Here is a 15,297-nt window from a genome sequence, read left to right as displayed (position 1 = left end):
TCTAGTCATGTAATATCAGTTTTTGGTTGTGTTGTCATAACTGGCAGTATTATTCAGCTCGCTTTAAAGAAGACACTTTGATTGAATTGCTGTTCATAATATTCTTTTGAATGTGTATATAGCAGAATCCTTTTTCATGGATTTTTTTTGGAGTTTCCAGCGTGACTGCGATGCAGTCGCAAATTTTAGCAAATTTCAGTTTCCTCTAATGTCAGTTTTCTGTCTGTATCTGTCTTTTTTAGTCGTCTTCAGTCAGTTCGCCTTCTTCCAGACTGCTCTGAATGACATTGTGGAGGTTTACGACGGGGCGACCCAGCACTCCCGTGTTCTCAGCTCTCTTTCTGGAGCGCACACAGGTACCGAATCAAAAATACACACCTTCAGATGTCTGCATGCATACACATTTTTGGGGAGCTGCTTTGGGGGATATTTCAGCAGGTATCAAACTCCAGAAAGAAGCTACTTGCATTGAACTGCAGGTAGGCGACACATGACTCGCACACGCCTGTACAGCTTTTGTTTCATATTCAGCGGCAGCGTGTAACAAATCAGCAAATGCGATTTGACTATTTGATCGCCCGGGCCATTATTTTTTGCCATAAGAGGGGACTAAATAAAATTATTGTTGTCTTAGCCTTATCCCTTTCATAAGGATCCAGTTAAACCCCGAGACAAATTGCTGACACAGGCAGAGCTGCCGTGGCTGCAGGTGGGCTCCAGTGAGCTGTAAAACAATTCAGCAGTGACAACAACAACTTAAAGAGCCGCAGGGATAACATATCAGCAGACAGGCTCAAGAAGACCCGCATGCACATACTTCATAAACCTGAATTGGTATTACACAAACACACATGTCAGCTCTCAGAATATATGCTCACATGTGAGTGCGCTCACTCTTGCTCACACACATACACACACAGACGCTTGCATGCTGTGTTAAGGCCAGGGAAATGAGATTTCCTCACTCCATTACATCAGGACAAAACTCTGTGCATGTTTAGCACGCAGACCTGAAGCAAAGACGCTTACTCAGAACTGCATTAACATCACTGCAACTATCATAAATAGCATAAAGCTGTGCTAATTCAGTTAATGATATTGGGTCAACTTTTCAGCTTGCAACTCTTTATTCATGCAAATAAATGTTGTAGTTAAGTTTCCAATGAAAAGCAATGATATATTCTAGGGAAGGTCATTTAAAGAGGCTAGAAAGCATTCCAATAGCTGTGTGAGAAACAGATATTGACTATTCTCTCTCTCAACCCAAAGCTGTCCCTGGCTACACAAGCCAGACCTTAACCAAACCATTTCCCAAATCTAATCGTTACCCCAGCGACAAGCCCCAACTCTTAAATTGGCTTTGATCCTATTCATTACCTTTATCTCAGCATAATCCAAATCTTACTTTTATCATTAATCCTGAAGATAAATTCTGAATCTGAACTAGTCCTGAATGAAGTGAGGGCTGTGGAATAACCCCTTTCGCTTGAGGGAATTTCTGGAGAGAAGTTCAACAGAAGTGCAGCACAAAAATACAAAGGTGGAAGACTTGAATGAAGCAGTCATGTAAGAGACTGGAGAAAAGCATAGAAGGCTGCTGTAGGGTTAAAAGTGCAAAGGTGAAGAAGATTTTTTTTTTTTTTCTGTTGCAGCAGTGTTGTAAAATTGCAGATGCATGTGACACATCCGTGCTGATGGCCAACAAAAGAAATGGCTCGAATAGGGGCGGCGCAACCTTTCAAGAGGGTCGGGTGAAAAGGTGTGTGAGTTCAGGGCAGCTCTCCGTCTCATCCTGCCCTAGCCCCGTGGCTCAACAAAAGCAAAATGATTACTTTAGTTTGTGTCCAGGGCAGCCTCAGAAAATCCAGTTTACAGCTCAATAAACAGGACGCTATATTAACTGCGGACTCCTGGCGGCGGGCTCACAGAGCTCTCTAACCAGGCATGGCAGAGCAGAGCTGACACACTCTGGCAAAGGAAGAGAGACCTTTAGCCCACGCAGACAGAGGCGCTGAATTATGATGATGAACTAGCATGAATTAGGCATAATCCAGAAGTGTGTACCTGCATCTGCCACACAGATGCACCGCAGCTCACAAATCGACAGACACATGCATCTGCGAGCTTACAAAGGAACAGATTCACCCACGCAGTCTAAATGCACAAGCTGTCATTATGTGCAGTAAATATATAGTCAGGTAATGAGTATTTTAGTGGTTGGCAGGATGTTATTTGTCAAGCATGGTCAATCACAGTAGTCAAAACACCTGTGCTGTCCTTAAATAGCATATTACATTAAACTCGCCTCAGCATTGAGCAGTATGTTTTCTTTGCTCTCATGTTTGGTGAGACAAATCCCTCTATACTGAGAAGAAAAGGCAGTGATTGTGCATTGTCGGAGACGACAAACAGAATGAAAGGAGAGAAAAAGGAGTTTAATATGAATGTCAGAAGGTGGGGACTAGAAAGCAAAAGGAGACAGCATGCACAACAGGGCTGGATCAAGAAAGCACAGAGACTTACCTTAATGCTTCAGTTGATTTAGAAAATGGTGATGGCCTCTGTCTTCCTGATATAACCACTGTGGGCTCACTCTGATTTTAACTCTAAACCTGTTTGAGTTGCAGCTTAACAGCTGGAGCGTTAATCCCTCACATTTTCCCCAGGACTACCGCATTTGAACCAATGCACACCTGCACACTGAATTTGGACCAGTGACTTCCAGCCAAAGTCAAATCCATCCTTGCGTGCCTTTCATATGCCAGCGTAGAGGATCACATTAAGGGCAAAGTGGCTCGGAGCTGGAAAGTGGCCAGAGGGTTGATAAGTTACATGCTGACACATGTTTGATTCATCTGAATGAATACCTGCCCTGCGCAGCAAATTATGAAACACTGCCACCATGATAGCACGCAGCAAGGGCTTCCTCTAATAAACTACCCAGCATGCCTCGGGGACCCTACAGTGGAACAATCATGGCGATGATGCAGTAAGAAACTACCTCTACTTCAGGCCCAGAAATATTTGCACACAGAAACGTGAGCAGAACATGCATGCGCAGGGTCGAGTCACTGACACGCACTCGCAGATGTTGCCTCCGGGGTCAAGCGCGTCTGCCTCCCACTACAGTGTGACAGCAAGCAGACACAGAGTAATGAGATCCACTGCAGAGAGCCAGTCAGCGGCACACTGAGAGAAAGAGAGAGACGCAGAGACGGAGATGCTCACGCTTCCCATCATGTTCGGCGTCAGTCAACAAATAGTTTTTCACCGCAGTAGATGCATCATGTGGTTTTCCTTTTGTTTAATTACACTACGAGCAGATGAGGATAGCAGGCGATCATATCATAAAACATCCTCTTTGATTTCTAGTTAGAGAGTCTATATTCCTGCAAAATGCTTTACATTTCAGTAAATTTCACACACAGGGAGCAAAAAAAGCACGAATGAAAGTCCTGTCTACACAAATAGGTTTTCAGATGCAATTTAACACAAAACCGGACTGATTAAATCAAATCACAACGACAAAAGCTTGAACACCCTCGGTCTTGAATTTTCACAGATGTACAGCCACTGAGCCCGGGTCAGTAGACCCAAGAGCCCTGCCTGCAGAGTATGCTGTAAAGACTCCCTGAGTGTAAGCGGGAGCTTGATTGTGGAGAACCTTACCCTGCAGGTTGCAAACCCGACCTTGAATTTGATTCTGCGTTTCGCACGCAGCCAGTGAAGTAAAGCCAGGGGAGGTGTGATCTCTGCAGCTGGTTCCACAGCACTTAAGAGTCTCGCTGCACCATTTTTACCAGCTGCACATTCTCCCGTAATGATTTGATAATTGAGAGTTACAATAGTGCGGCTGGAACAAGACAAATGAGCTGTAAGTTAGAAATATTTCCAAGCTGGGGAAAAAGCAAGAAAGAAGACATCGAGTCCAAGGTTCATATGTGGATCAAAAGTAGCCTCTAAGCTCCCAAAACATGGCTTGATAGCAGACTCCGCTCAGAGGCTCAGCTACATGTGTGACATGGTGCACAGTCATGCATGATCATTGTCAATAATCAGAACCACCATTAGTCACAATGTAGCTAAAGGAAATTGTTAGCTATCCAGCAAGCATAGCAGAGGAGCGTAGTCCTGTATGACTTAAATATTATATTATAATAATGATCATCTTCATCTGCATATTGTGATGTATCTTATAAAAACTTTCATGCATCGTCATGGTTGTTTCGTTAAAGCCTGACGTCATCTTGTGCTGCTCTAGGCTAAACACCAGTTTTCACTGAAATCTGCACATTTTTTTTTTTTTTTTTTTTTTGCACTACTTTCCTGCAGTGCTGTACATCAGTACAGCTCCTAAATATATCTATGTTCAGACCTGCAGTATGTCCTCTTTCACACAATCATTAGCAGATTTCCTACCACTTGCATTTTTGAAGTTCCATGGTGGACACACAGATTGGGTCCCTAAAATAATCACTGGCATTCACACTTATATTGTTTTGTGCAAGATGGTGGTTAGATGGCGGTTAGGTAGCTGGAAACAGTGTTGTGTACTCGCACAAGTGTAAAGTGAAGGTAGCACTAAAGCACTGCAAACTGTGTCTGTCATTTTTTCCCCATCTCAGGCGAATCGTTGCCTTTAGCAACTTCCAACCAAATCCTGATCCGCTTCACCTCCAAAGGCCAATCCAGCTCTCGGGGATTCCACCTGGTCTACCAGGGTAAGTGTGTGACACACAGGCACTCGCACAAGTGCACAATAACAAATCCTACTGCCTTGTTTCTTTTTGGATTCCCTGTGTTCCAACAGCAGCAGTTCCCCCTTCATAATAGATAGCTTGGCTGAGTGATTTCGAAAGGATTCACCTTCAACCGCTGCTTCAGCTGTGATTTGCATGTGTGTGTCGGTGGAACTGTGTGCTCCGGAGCATTAACACTGTAGAAGTATAGAAGTCTGGTGAAAAGGTTTTGCTTAAACTCCCCTGTTCCTCTATGCCACCAAGAGGGACCTTTTTCTTAAATTGTTCTTTTCCTTAAACAATGCTGTACCAGAAATGACATTTGCTGCAGATATCCAAAGGCAATGGCAGCTCTGGAGAAAGTTTAATGAATAAATAATTCATTTATTGTATTTTATTATAATTAAGCTGAAGGAAGCACAAGGCACAGAGAAGCTGAATACCACACTTTGTATTATCTATGTGCGGTCAGTCTGACAATGACACCCGAAGTAACTCGTCTAACAAATCACTTCAACATTCAGTAGAAAACTTCCTGACTAGTCAGTAACAGAGAGGAGCAAAACACAGCCTCATATTATCTTGGAAATGTTACAAATACGAACTTAAAAATCAACCTGCCTTTCACTCTGTTTCTGCAAAGCCGTGCCACGGACCAGTGCCACCCAGTGCAGCTCCGTCCCTGAGCCCCGGAACGGGCGCCGTATGGGAAACAACTTTGCTGTTGGCGCTGTGATCCGCTTTGAGTGCAGTCCAGGTTATGTGCTGGAGGGATCGAGCGCCATTGAATGTTTGACAGTTCCCAACGCCCTGGCACAGTGGAACAGCTCCATACCCAGCTGTATAGGTAGGCCATGAATGCTCAAATACGGACAAGCACATGCGCACTCATTTGTTTCTCTTGCAGGCTTTTGTTCGATCTCTCTCTCTGTCCCTGCTTCTGTCTCCGTGTCTCTCTCGCTCGATGCCTTGAGTTTCAAACTCTGCCACAGATGAGAGCTGCCAGCCATCGCCCGTAGCGATACAGCGATACTCAGCCAATCAGCGCACAGGTGGCAGGCGGGCACAGCCGCGGGTCGCAAATACACGCAGACATACGCACTCGGTCACATGGAGATCCGCATGTGCATACAGAGACGCACACGTTCCATACAGCTGCAGCAGATGCTCCTCTGCCATCACCAGATGTGTAGACGTGCAGAGCAAGCTGGGATGGCAGGGTTTGAAGACTGTAAACACAGTTACAGCATGCGCTCGCATGGTCAGGTGGATCAGACTCCAAATGTCCTAAAATCTGATTTCTCTTAGAACCAGCACAAAATGTACCAAGCGAAGATAATTTGAATGTTTAACTGTGCTGTCATGATTTCATTTTTCTAATCTTTTGGTTAACTTGTATGATCTTCATCCTGTTTGCAATTTTGACTCTTGTTTGGAGAGAATTCCTTAATCCTTCGAGCAGAATCACATCTTATGTTTGAGGAAGAAAGATTAAGGAGGGAGATTAATATTAACATATTTTTTTATAGTCATTTCAGTGTGCAAATTTATGCATGCTTGTATGCATGTACCTAATCTCACTCTCCCTGCATCTTTGTACATCCCGTCTGCAGTCGTGATACATTTGGCACGCTGCTGGCATGACTGACATCTTTCCACCCCTCTCCTTTTTTCCCGCAGTTCCGTGTGGAGGCAATCTAACCCATCGAACTGGCACCATCCTGTCGCCGGGCTTTCCTGAGCCTTACCTCAACAGCCTCAACTGTGTCTGGAAGATCACTGTTCCTGAAGGATCAGGAATCCAGGTGAGTATAGCAGAGTTTCTACCTGGCATCAACGTACGTCCTCAAAAATGAGTTAAATCCATCAGGAAATCAGAGAGCTATGTTAACAACACAGTGTCACATCCCATGACCCATCCAAAATCCAATGTTATAGTGAGTAGTTTTGATACTAATAGTGTTTTTTTTGCCTACAGTCATCGTAGTTTATTAAATTTGGAAGCTCTGAGGCTGAGCTTCAGTGACCTCTCTGCTCACTTAAAACATATCGAGTAACCCCTTTTTAAATGGTCTCTGGTCAGACTGGTAAAGGAATTAAAAGATATTATTTACCTTTAGCCTGTAGCCTTTGAAGCTCCGCACAGTCTTGACAACAAGCTCCTGTGCGGTGATATACTTTCATCTTACCAGGGGCTAATTAACAGAGCTACCCACAGTATATCAAGGTATCGCATTTATAGATCTCAGGGTGCAGGAGAGCGGCTAAATGATAAAGTCTGTACACTTTACAGAGGCTCAGAATTTAATTTGGCAGATCACTATTCCAGAAAGTTAAGATTGCACAGCCTGAAATAAATGTGTATATAATTGCCTCTTCAATTTCTTTACTTTTCTTTCTTGGGAGTTAATTCAGTTTGCATATTCCTATTCTTTGATGCGTGTGTGATGGTACTCCACCAGGAACCTGGGTAAGGTCCCTGTGGATGTGCCTGATGGAAAGTTTTTAGGCTTATGCTTCAGCCTCTGTGGCTAATGACCTCAGTGCCGTCCCTCAGCTATTAGCTCCTCTACCTCAGCTGACTGTCCTTGCAGGTCAAATACACAAGATGGCCCACAGGCGCACTTAACATGCTGCACTACACACTAACATTGCAATAGCTTTGAGGTGAAATAGACCAAGAAATAGAACAGAGAGCTGCCTGTGCTGCACAACCTCTGAAATGCAAACAGCAGGACGCTGGAATTATACATACCTGACTGACAATGGTATAGTTTGGCAGTGATTTATGAATGTTTGTGTTCTCTGGGCCTCCACCACACTCCCACACACTAACTCAATGCAAAAGGGGAACCGCCTGTGCAACCAAAATATGACGTCCGAATCCTCCTCATCCCTACTATTCCTCCTCCACCCATCACCCTCTTCCTCTCCATCTGTCTTTCTCGCTGTTGCTCCCTTTTTACCAGCTAGCAGAGACACATTAGATTGGAGTGTCACGATCCAGAAGAGAACTTAAAGGAGCGAGGTGCCTTGCCGGCACATTTGCTGCGGCCCCCTAATGAAAGATCAATCTGTGATCTGCGTCGTCTCCCCGGGATGCGCCAGAGCCTCTGCCGCCCCTTTAATTGGCTCGTATCCGATCTATAACCATCAGAGGCAGAGGAGAGGGCCGAGGAATGGATGTGAGAGTGAGCAGAAAGGGAGGGTTGGAGAGAGCGAAGGAACGAAGGAGGACTCATAGGACGCTGAAGAGATGGATGGATTTCTTCAGCTTTACATGATGAATTAGCAGACAGACAGACGGAGAGCAAAGATACAGTAGATGGCACGGTGCTCTGGCCAGTTTACGAATTAGGAGACAGCCTAGCACTCTCTTTGGTTTGCATTAAACAGCGACGCAAGTTTTAAAATCCGTCGTTTAGTCAGCCTATGTGAGAAAACAGAATGCAATTCTTACAGTATGTGATATCTCTTTTTCTCAACAGTTACAAGACCCAGTCTCAGTCTGCCTGTCTTTGAAGAATATCCAACACTCTCTGCAGCTGTCATGCAGCTTTCTTAATTTCATCTCCCAAGCCCACCACTCGAACACAGCCTTCCAAAAGGGTGTTGAAAGTAAAGAGAAGAAAGCTCACTCATGTATATTGCACTATGACTGCCGCCATCTGTTGAGACTTCTGAACTTTTGCTATTTGGGAAGCCCTTCGTGGCTTTGATCATTTCATTTTTCACCTTTTAAGAAAGTAAGTAGTAAAAAGAGTTAAAAAAAAAAGAAAAAATGACGAAAAGAGCCTATCAAGGATCTCTATCTTTGATCCTGTGGAACATTGAATGAGAGGAGAGCGTGGTTGGGTATTGTTTTCCACATAGAAATAGCTTTGCCCCGTGTCAGGGCCGAGGCAACTGCTGCTCTTCAGCGAGAGCAGTCACTCTCCATACGGCTGTGCTTTTTAGTTCTTCGCTGCATCCATTATTCTCAGAAACCTCTTCCTCAATCTTCAACTCTTCAACCTTACTTTTGATTTCCCCGCACACACACACACCCTTGACCTTGCTGTTGCTGCTCGGCTCCCCAAATCCCATCCTTTTTTTTCTCTTTCTCACTCCTCCCTGTCTCAGATCCAGGTAATCAGCTTTGTCACAGAGCAGAACTGGGACTCGCTGGAGGTGTTCGACGGAGGAGACAACACTGACACCATGCTTGGCAGCTTCTCAGGTATCGCCGTGTTTGCGGCGCGCGTTTGCATCCGCACGTTTATTTTCTTGCGTGCGTTCAATCACGTTTTCAGTGTTTATTCGTCGCCTCAACCCTTGGACGTGAAACAGAATTTTAAAGTCACTCATCGATATACCTGCCAAAAGCACAGTTGAAGCAACATAATAGCCTGCATGCAGTATTAAAAAGGAGGGCTCCAGTTTGGCACAGTTGGAATTGCAACACTGCTAAATTAAATTTAGAGTACATGAAGGCAGCCGGTGGAGTTTTGGGAAATTTTTGAGCGTCCCCTGGCAAAATCTTGGTACACTTCTCCAAAGGTTAGCCTTCTCTGTGTGGAGTTACAGTGAGCGTTTGTTTACAGTATCTGTGTTGCTCGCTGCATAGCGAGGATAGAGCAACAGGGAATTCTCCTTTTGTTTGTGCTTGGAACCAGACCAAAAGTAAATGTTAGATGTACCCAGAAGTAAAGAGATGAAAGAGAAATGCCAGGCTTACAAATTTGAGTTATTAAACAACCATATTTGAGGTCATACAGTTTTTGTAGAACATGTGATTTTATTGTGCATTGTTTTGGTTTTTGTTGTTCTTATTTTCAGCTGATTGCATACCCACACGTTGGAAGAAACTAATGCCTCTGTTCTTTGTCTTGTTTAAAGCGAGTAGGTCACATAATTATGCATCTGCCTCTCCAAATATCCTAATGGACCTATAAACAATCATTCATGCATACATTTCGCTGCGCACACACACACACACACACACACACACACACACACACACGCTCTTAAATCAGTAAATGCAGCTATTTGCCAGTAGCTTGCGTGTGCAAGAGATAACACTGCTAAACTCGACTATTAATCTTCTTCAAGGCACCACGGTCCCGGCTCTCCTCAACAGCACCTCCAACCAACTCTACCTCCACTTCTTCTCTGATATTAGCGTGTCTGCAGCTGGATTCAGGCTGGAATACAAAAGTAAGTGAAACAAACAGCTCATACCGCTTGATGTAAAGTGTCACCACCCTACATTTTATCCTGTTGCTTATCTTCCTCCTCTGGGTCAGGTGTCTCTCCTGTTGTGTTTTGGTCACATGTTGCATCTTTAATTCTGTTTTTTTTATGTTTTTATGCAGATATTTAATTGCCTTTCTTTTTCTCTGTCTGATGTTTCTTCCATGTATTGTTTAACCCCTCAGCGGTGTCTCTGACCAACTGTCCAGAGCCTGTGGTACCGATGAATGGCATCAAGGTTGGGGAGCGTCTTCAGATGAATAATGTGGTTTCTTTCCAGTGTGAACCTGGATATACACTCCAGGTAACATCTCCGAGCTTCAGATACGGTCCGGCCATAAATGACCATGGAAGTGCTATCCTTTTGTTTCCTTTTTCAGTGTTACTCCTGTCAGTTTTGCTCTTCTTCAGTTATCACCTCACGCTGTGATCACATACTATTACAGTAGTGGATAAAGCGAAATGTCAGAGAAAATAAAACGGGGTGGACTGGATGGATTGGATCATGTAGCCAGACACTTAAGTTCATTTTATAAGTTAATTTTCAAGTTATCTGATCATTTTTCAGCACCAGTGAACTGTATGCTAAGATTATGTTAATGTGATTAAGGCAGTATAAACAAATTTGCAATAATATGTGGAGTACTGCCACATTAATAGCCAAATTATGCATGCGCTGAACTCAGTATTTTTATAGATTAAGGGATGATTGTTATGATTCATCTCTATGAATGTTGTGATGCATGACAGTCTTCCCCTTAAGTTGCTCCAGTAGGTGTAACCCAAAGGAATCAGGACAGGTACTATCCACCATCTGCTGCCTGTAATTTATAGGATGTGCTGCTATAAAATCTGCAGAATTCTGCACAGCCTCCCAGTTTCACTGTGTCCCGCACATCCTCCCGTGCTTCCGCTGTAGTCATCTGGGCTTCAGGGGACAGATGGTGACATCTGTGGAACACACTGAATGCAGGAGTTCAAACTAATTGTATTTGAAGGTTCCCTCTTCCACTCTACACACCAGTCCTCACCGACTGCTCTCGCCCAGAAATATTAAGTTCGGCTCATGTCACTCCCTTATTGTCAGCAGGTTTTACTTTGCATTTTTTGATTGCATTAGACATTAGTCCAATAGCTGTGACAGTTTCGGGGAAGTTTGATTGCAGCAGGATGAGAAGCAGATTTTAACAGGTTCGGGGGAATCATTTCAATTATATGTTTCTTTCTGGATAATCAAAATTATGACTTAACACATATATTGAGTCATTATGGGAAGGTACTGTGTCATCCTGCGCTCCATCAAACATGTCCGGTCATTGTACTTCAAGCCAATTTCCATGGATAATCAAATAATATTGTCTTTTATTACAGGAAGTTTTAAGTTATGCTGCTAACTTGCAATCATGTAAATGACCAGAATATTGCTTTTCTCAGACTATTTGCAGTAATGCATTATCCAAGAGAATTATGGAAATGTACCCAGATATAAATGAAATCACTAAAATTATAGTCAGCATTAGTTATAAAATCACATTTTATTGCATGATTCATATTGTGAAAACCCAGATATGCAGCCTCTCCGTCACTTTGTATCACACTGTGCCAGGGCAGCACTTGTGCTCAGTTTCACGACATGATGCTTCCCTACATATTGTTGCATGCAGACGCACCGTTTTGATTCTAGAACTTCTCTGATTATAAACCGGTGCATCTCAACTAAATTCAGGCTGCAGGAATAGGTAAACAGGGTAAAGAGGAAATTTAAATATCATCCCTCAAGCTAAGCTTAGCTAAGCTAAGAATTCATAAGTCTTTACTAGCATGTTGTCTCCACCGCTCTTTTATATTACAGTGGGTGCTGTGGGTTTTTTTTTTTTTATCTTGATGGCAACTTTGCTTTGAAACTCCACTGCAGAGCTTTCAAACAAAATGCAGCATTGCTCATTTTGGCAGCGCAGCAATAAATGTGATCACCTTAATATGCCTGTGATCGCCCCTCTCTGTTGTTCCCTGTCACTTCAGATGGATTTAGTCATTTAGTTGCCTCATGGAGTCATGTGGAGACAGGCAGCAGGTTCAAATAATTGGAGCAACAGATGAGTGACAGTGGGGGGAACGAATGCATCAATCTCCTGTTCTTTGTTGCACTCTCTGTGTCGTCTGTGTGTGCTCACATCGCTGTGTGGATGCTCCTTGCAGGGGAACTCGCATATCACCTGTATGCCTGGAACAGTGAGACGATGGAACTACCCACCTCCTCTCTGCATAGGTAAAAAATAGCTCTTTTCCATGGAAAGCACACCAGCTAACTGCTCCAAGGTCCCAGCATAAATACTTGGAAGTGTGTGAAGACATTTTCGTCATCATTAGCTTGTAAATGAAAGCAGTATTGGATTACCATATCACTACATACTGACTACGTTTACATCACACTAATACTCCATATTTTATTGGGGTTATGTATGGGTTACATTTTCCATTTGGATATTCAGAATTAGACCTTATTCTAAATGTAGCATTTCGGTTGTGGAGCATTCTCTGGACACTCAGATGTCTCACATTGGAGTTTTTACAGACGTTTTCGCCACCTTTTGCCTGTCAGCTCCGTGCGTTGCCTAGCCAACAGTTTGCAAGGTTGGTCTGCATGCGCAAAAGAAAAGCCCACATTCCTGGTCAAAAGGAGAAACACACCCACTTTTAAGCATTATGAAAGACTCGGATGTCAGCAGGTTTTTGGATATGCACAAATATCACAACACCAACCTTTTCAAGAAGGCGGTTGAACGAATGAAAGAGAGAAGCTGTGTTTGTTAACTGGAGCGCACACGGCTGCATGCAAGCATAACCTAATAGCACTTATAAACAAAAAAAGTGAAGGTTACATTTCATTAGTTTGTGTTTGCACTTTTAAAATGAGCTGATATTTCTGCCATAAACGCTGAGCACACACTGAATGAGAGGGCATTCTCCATTTTGCGCCTCGAGTTCTCCTGCCTGTGAGATCACCTTGACAAACGGGTCCCACTTATTGGAACAACCTACTGCTGCCTAATTAGTTCCATCTCAGACTGTGATTGGTTGAAGGAGAGGGAAGATTCATCGTGTTCACAGGCATCAGCAGTTTCCTGATTACCTCAGGCATTTTGTGCTGCTGCAGGGTAACATTTAACCCCTCACTTATTCCTTACAGAAACACGATGGTAAAGCACCCTGAGTTTCTCCGTGTGCTCATGTCAGCTGTTTGTCCCACTTATTTCTTAATCTTCTTCACTTTGTTTGCTTTTTTTTTCCTTGCCACTACTTCTGCCTTTCTTTTTCTCCTTGGGTCAGCTAATTCTTTCAGCATTAGTTTCAGCATCCTTTCATCTTTTTAATATTGGAGTCAGGATCTCTCGCTCTTTTCATCTTTCTTGATCTTATTGTCACTTTTGCTCTGTGTTTCCGTGCCATATTTTTATGATTTCACCTTTTTAGCTCCTTTAAGTCTTAGTCCTGGATTTCAGTCAAGACATTTACAACACAAATCCACCAGTGGTTTAAGATAAAAGGAGAAAGTCAAAGAGCAGCAAGAGATACTGTATATGGCAGCTTGATACCTCAAGTAGTGAGAAAAGAGTTCCAGAGTTCCATCACAGTGAGATACAGTTTCCCATTTTATGAGATGGTGGTGAAATTTTTGTAGTTTTTTTCATTGAAATTTCATTCATTTCATTGAAATCCATTCAGTATTTTATCATTGCTGTTAAAAACAACACTGATGTGATTGAAACAGGAGACATTGAGTGTGATGAAAGGAATAGTGTGCAGGGGAATGTGCGTGTTTGTGCTCAAGAGCATTTTTCTAAGAATGGATTGCAGCACATTGACCCGCAATTAAAAACAGTTTCACCTCGCCTTAAAGCATTGTGAAACCATCCAGAAGACAGGGTTAGAGTTCAGCTTGGGTTCAGAATTTTCTTCTCCCAGCCTTTAATTTCTAACCTCAGCTTTACAGGCTTTGCGATTTGGGTGTTTGACCTCTGCTGTGCTTTAACTGAAAAAAACAATTCACATTATAATACGCTATTTCTTTCTCATATAAAGGCACCAGTTAGTTCCTACCATCACCATACTTGTTCAGGACTCCCCCTCACTCAACAATGCAGTGTATTGGACCCTGTTTGCGAGTTATTTTAATGTGGGAGAATCACTGTTTGCAGATGCTAATAAAATGCTTTGTCTGCCCTCTGCCAGCTCAATGTGGTGGAATCCGGGAGGAGATGGAGGGCATGATTCTCAGTCCTGGTTTCCCTGGCAACTACCCTAGCAACAGCGACTGCACCTGGAGAATCTACCTGCCAGTTGGTTACGGTGAGCATCGTGAAGAGGCTCTTACAGAATGCCACGCTTTGGTATTTCCACACTCAAGAACCTTTAATTATACAACTTGTACAGCTGGATTGTTGTAGATACGTGTGGTTAAACCCTGTAGATTTAGATCTGCAAGCTTGTGCAGGGGAACAGGAAGGGGGGAGGATGGCCTTTCTTTTTCTCAACATTTCCTCTTTCTTCTTTTCCCAGGAGCCCACATGCAGTTCCTCAACTTCTCCACCGAGGCCAACCATGATTTCCTTGAGATACGCAACGGGCCCCTCGATACAAGCACAGTGATTGGCCGATTCAGTGGCCAGGATATTCCATCCTCCCTTCTCACCACCTCCCATGAGACCACGATGTATTTTCATAGCGATCATTCACAGAACAAACCGGGGTTCAAATTCGAATACCAGGGTAAGAGACCGGACAGGATCACGTGCGAGAGCTCAGAGTTAAACATGCACAAGATCAGAGCAAGAAAAAATGATCAGCGTCCCAGACAAAAATAGACTTGGTTGATGCATATTTATAACAATGAGCATAATCACCAAGGCTAAATTTTGCTAATTGCAAAGCTGAGCCAGTATCAGTATTATGAGTCACTTCCTTCTGCAGAGCTTGATCATACTAGTAATTACTTCAGTGTGACTGGAGCTTTTTGGCTCCTCCAAACCTTTTTGCTGTCACTGAACTATGGTTCAGCAGAGGTGAAGGGAATATAACTAGATTTACTACTACTAAATCAGAGCTATTTCCTTCAACTGACACAATGAAAGTCACAAAGATAAAATTTTGTATTATAGAAGCAAATACTCATCTCTGCGAGTGTTACCTTTTTTTCTTCTTGTTCACTCATGTGCTATTAGTGTCACTTCAGTGTGACATGTAACACTAATACTGAACATAGCTGAATTAGCCCGAAATGTGACTTGCGTCAAACTAATCAGCACTCAGAGCCTGTGAATTCCCC

At 43.2% G+C, this 15,297-nt stretch overlaps 1 protein-coding gene across 1 annotated transcript in view; it reads left to right on the top strand.

Moving 5' to 3' along the window:
* Positions 1-15,297, top strand: part of csmd2 (CUB and Sushi multiple domains 2) — a 223,431-nt gene that overhangs the window by 159,696 nt on the left and 48,438 nt on the right. Inside the window, exons 33-42 of the mRNA XM_041954696.1 lie at positions 243-356; positions 4,626-4,721; positions 5,383-5,586; positions 6,420-6,544; positions 8,862-8,958; positions 9,831-9,935; positions 10,157-10,275; positions 12,171-12,240; positions 14,205-14,321; positions 14,532-14,741. Coding sequence (XP_041810630.1) covers positions 243-356; positions 4,626-4,721; positions 5,383-5,586; positions 6,420-6,544; positions 8,862-8,958; positions 9,831-9,935; positions 10,157-10,275; positions 12,171-12,240; positions 14,205-14,321; positions 14,532-14,741 — 1,257 coding nt within the window. The remainder of the gene's footprint in view (positions 1-242; positions 357-4,625; positions 4,722-5,382; positions 5,587-6,419; positions 6,545-8,861; positions 8,959-9,830; positions 9,936-10,156; positions 10,276-12,170; positions 12,241-14,204; positions 14,322-14,531; positions 14,742-15,297) is intronic.

The sequence above is a fragment of the Chelmon rostratus genome, chromosome 16 (genome assembly GCF_017976325.1).
Source record: "Chelmon rostratus isolate fCheRos1 chromosome 16, fCheRos1.pri, whole genome shotgun sequence".
In the NCBI taxonomy this organism is placed as follows: Eukaryota; Metazoa; Chordata; class Actinopteri; order Chaetodontiformes; family Chaetodontidae; genus Chelmon; species Chelmon rostratus.
This window is presented reverse-complemented; position numbering and strand designations above follow the sequence as displayed.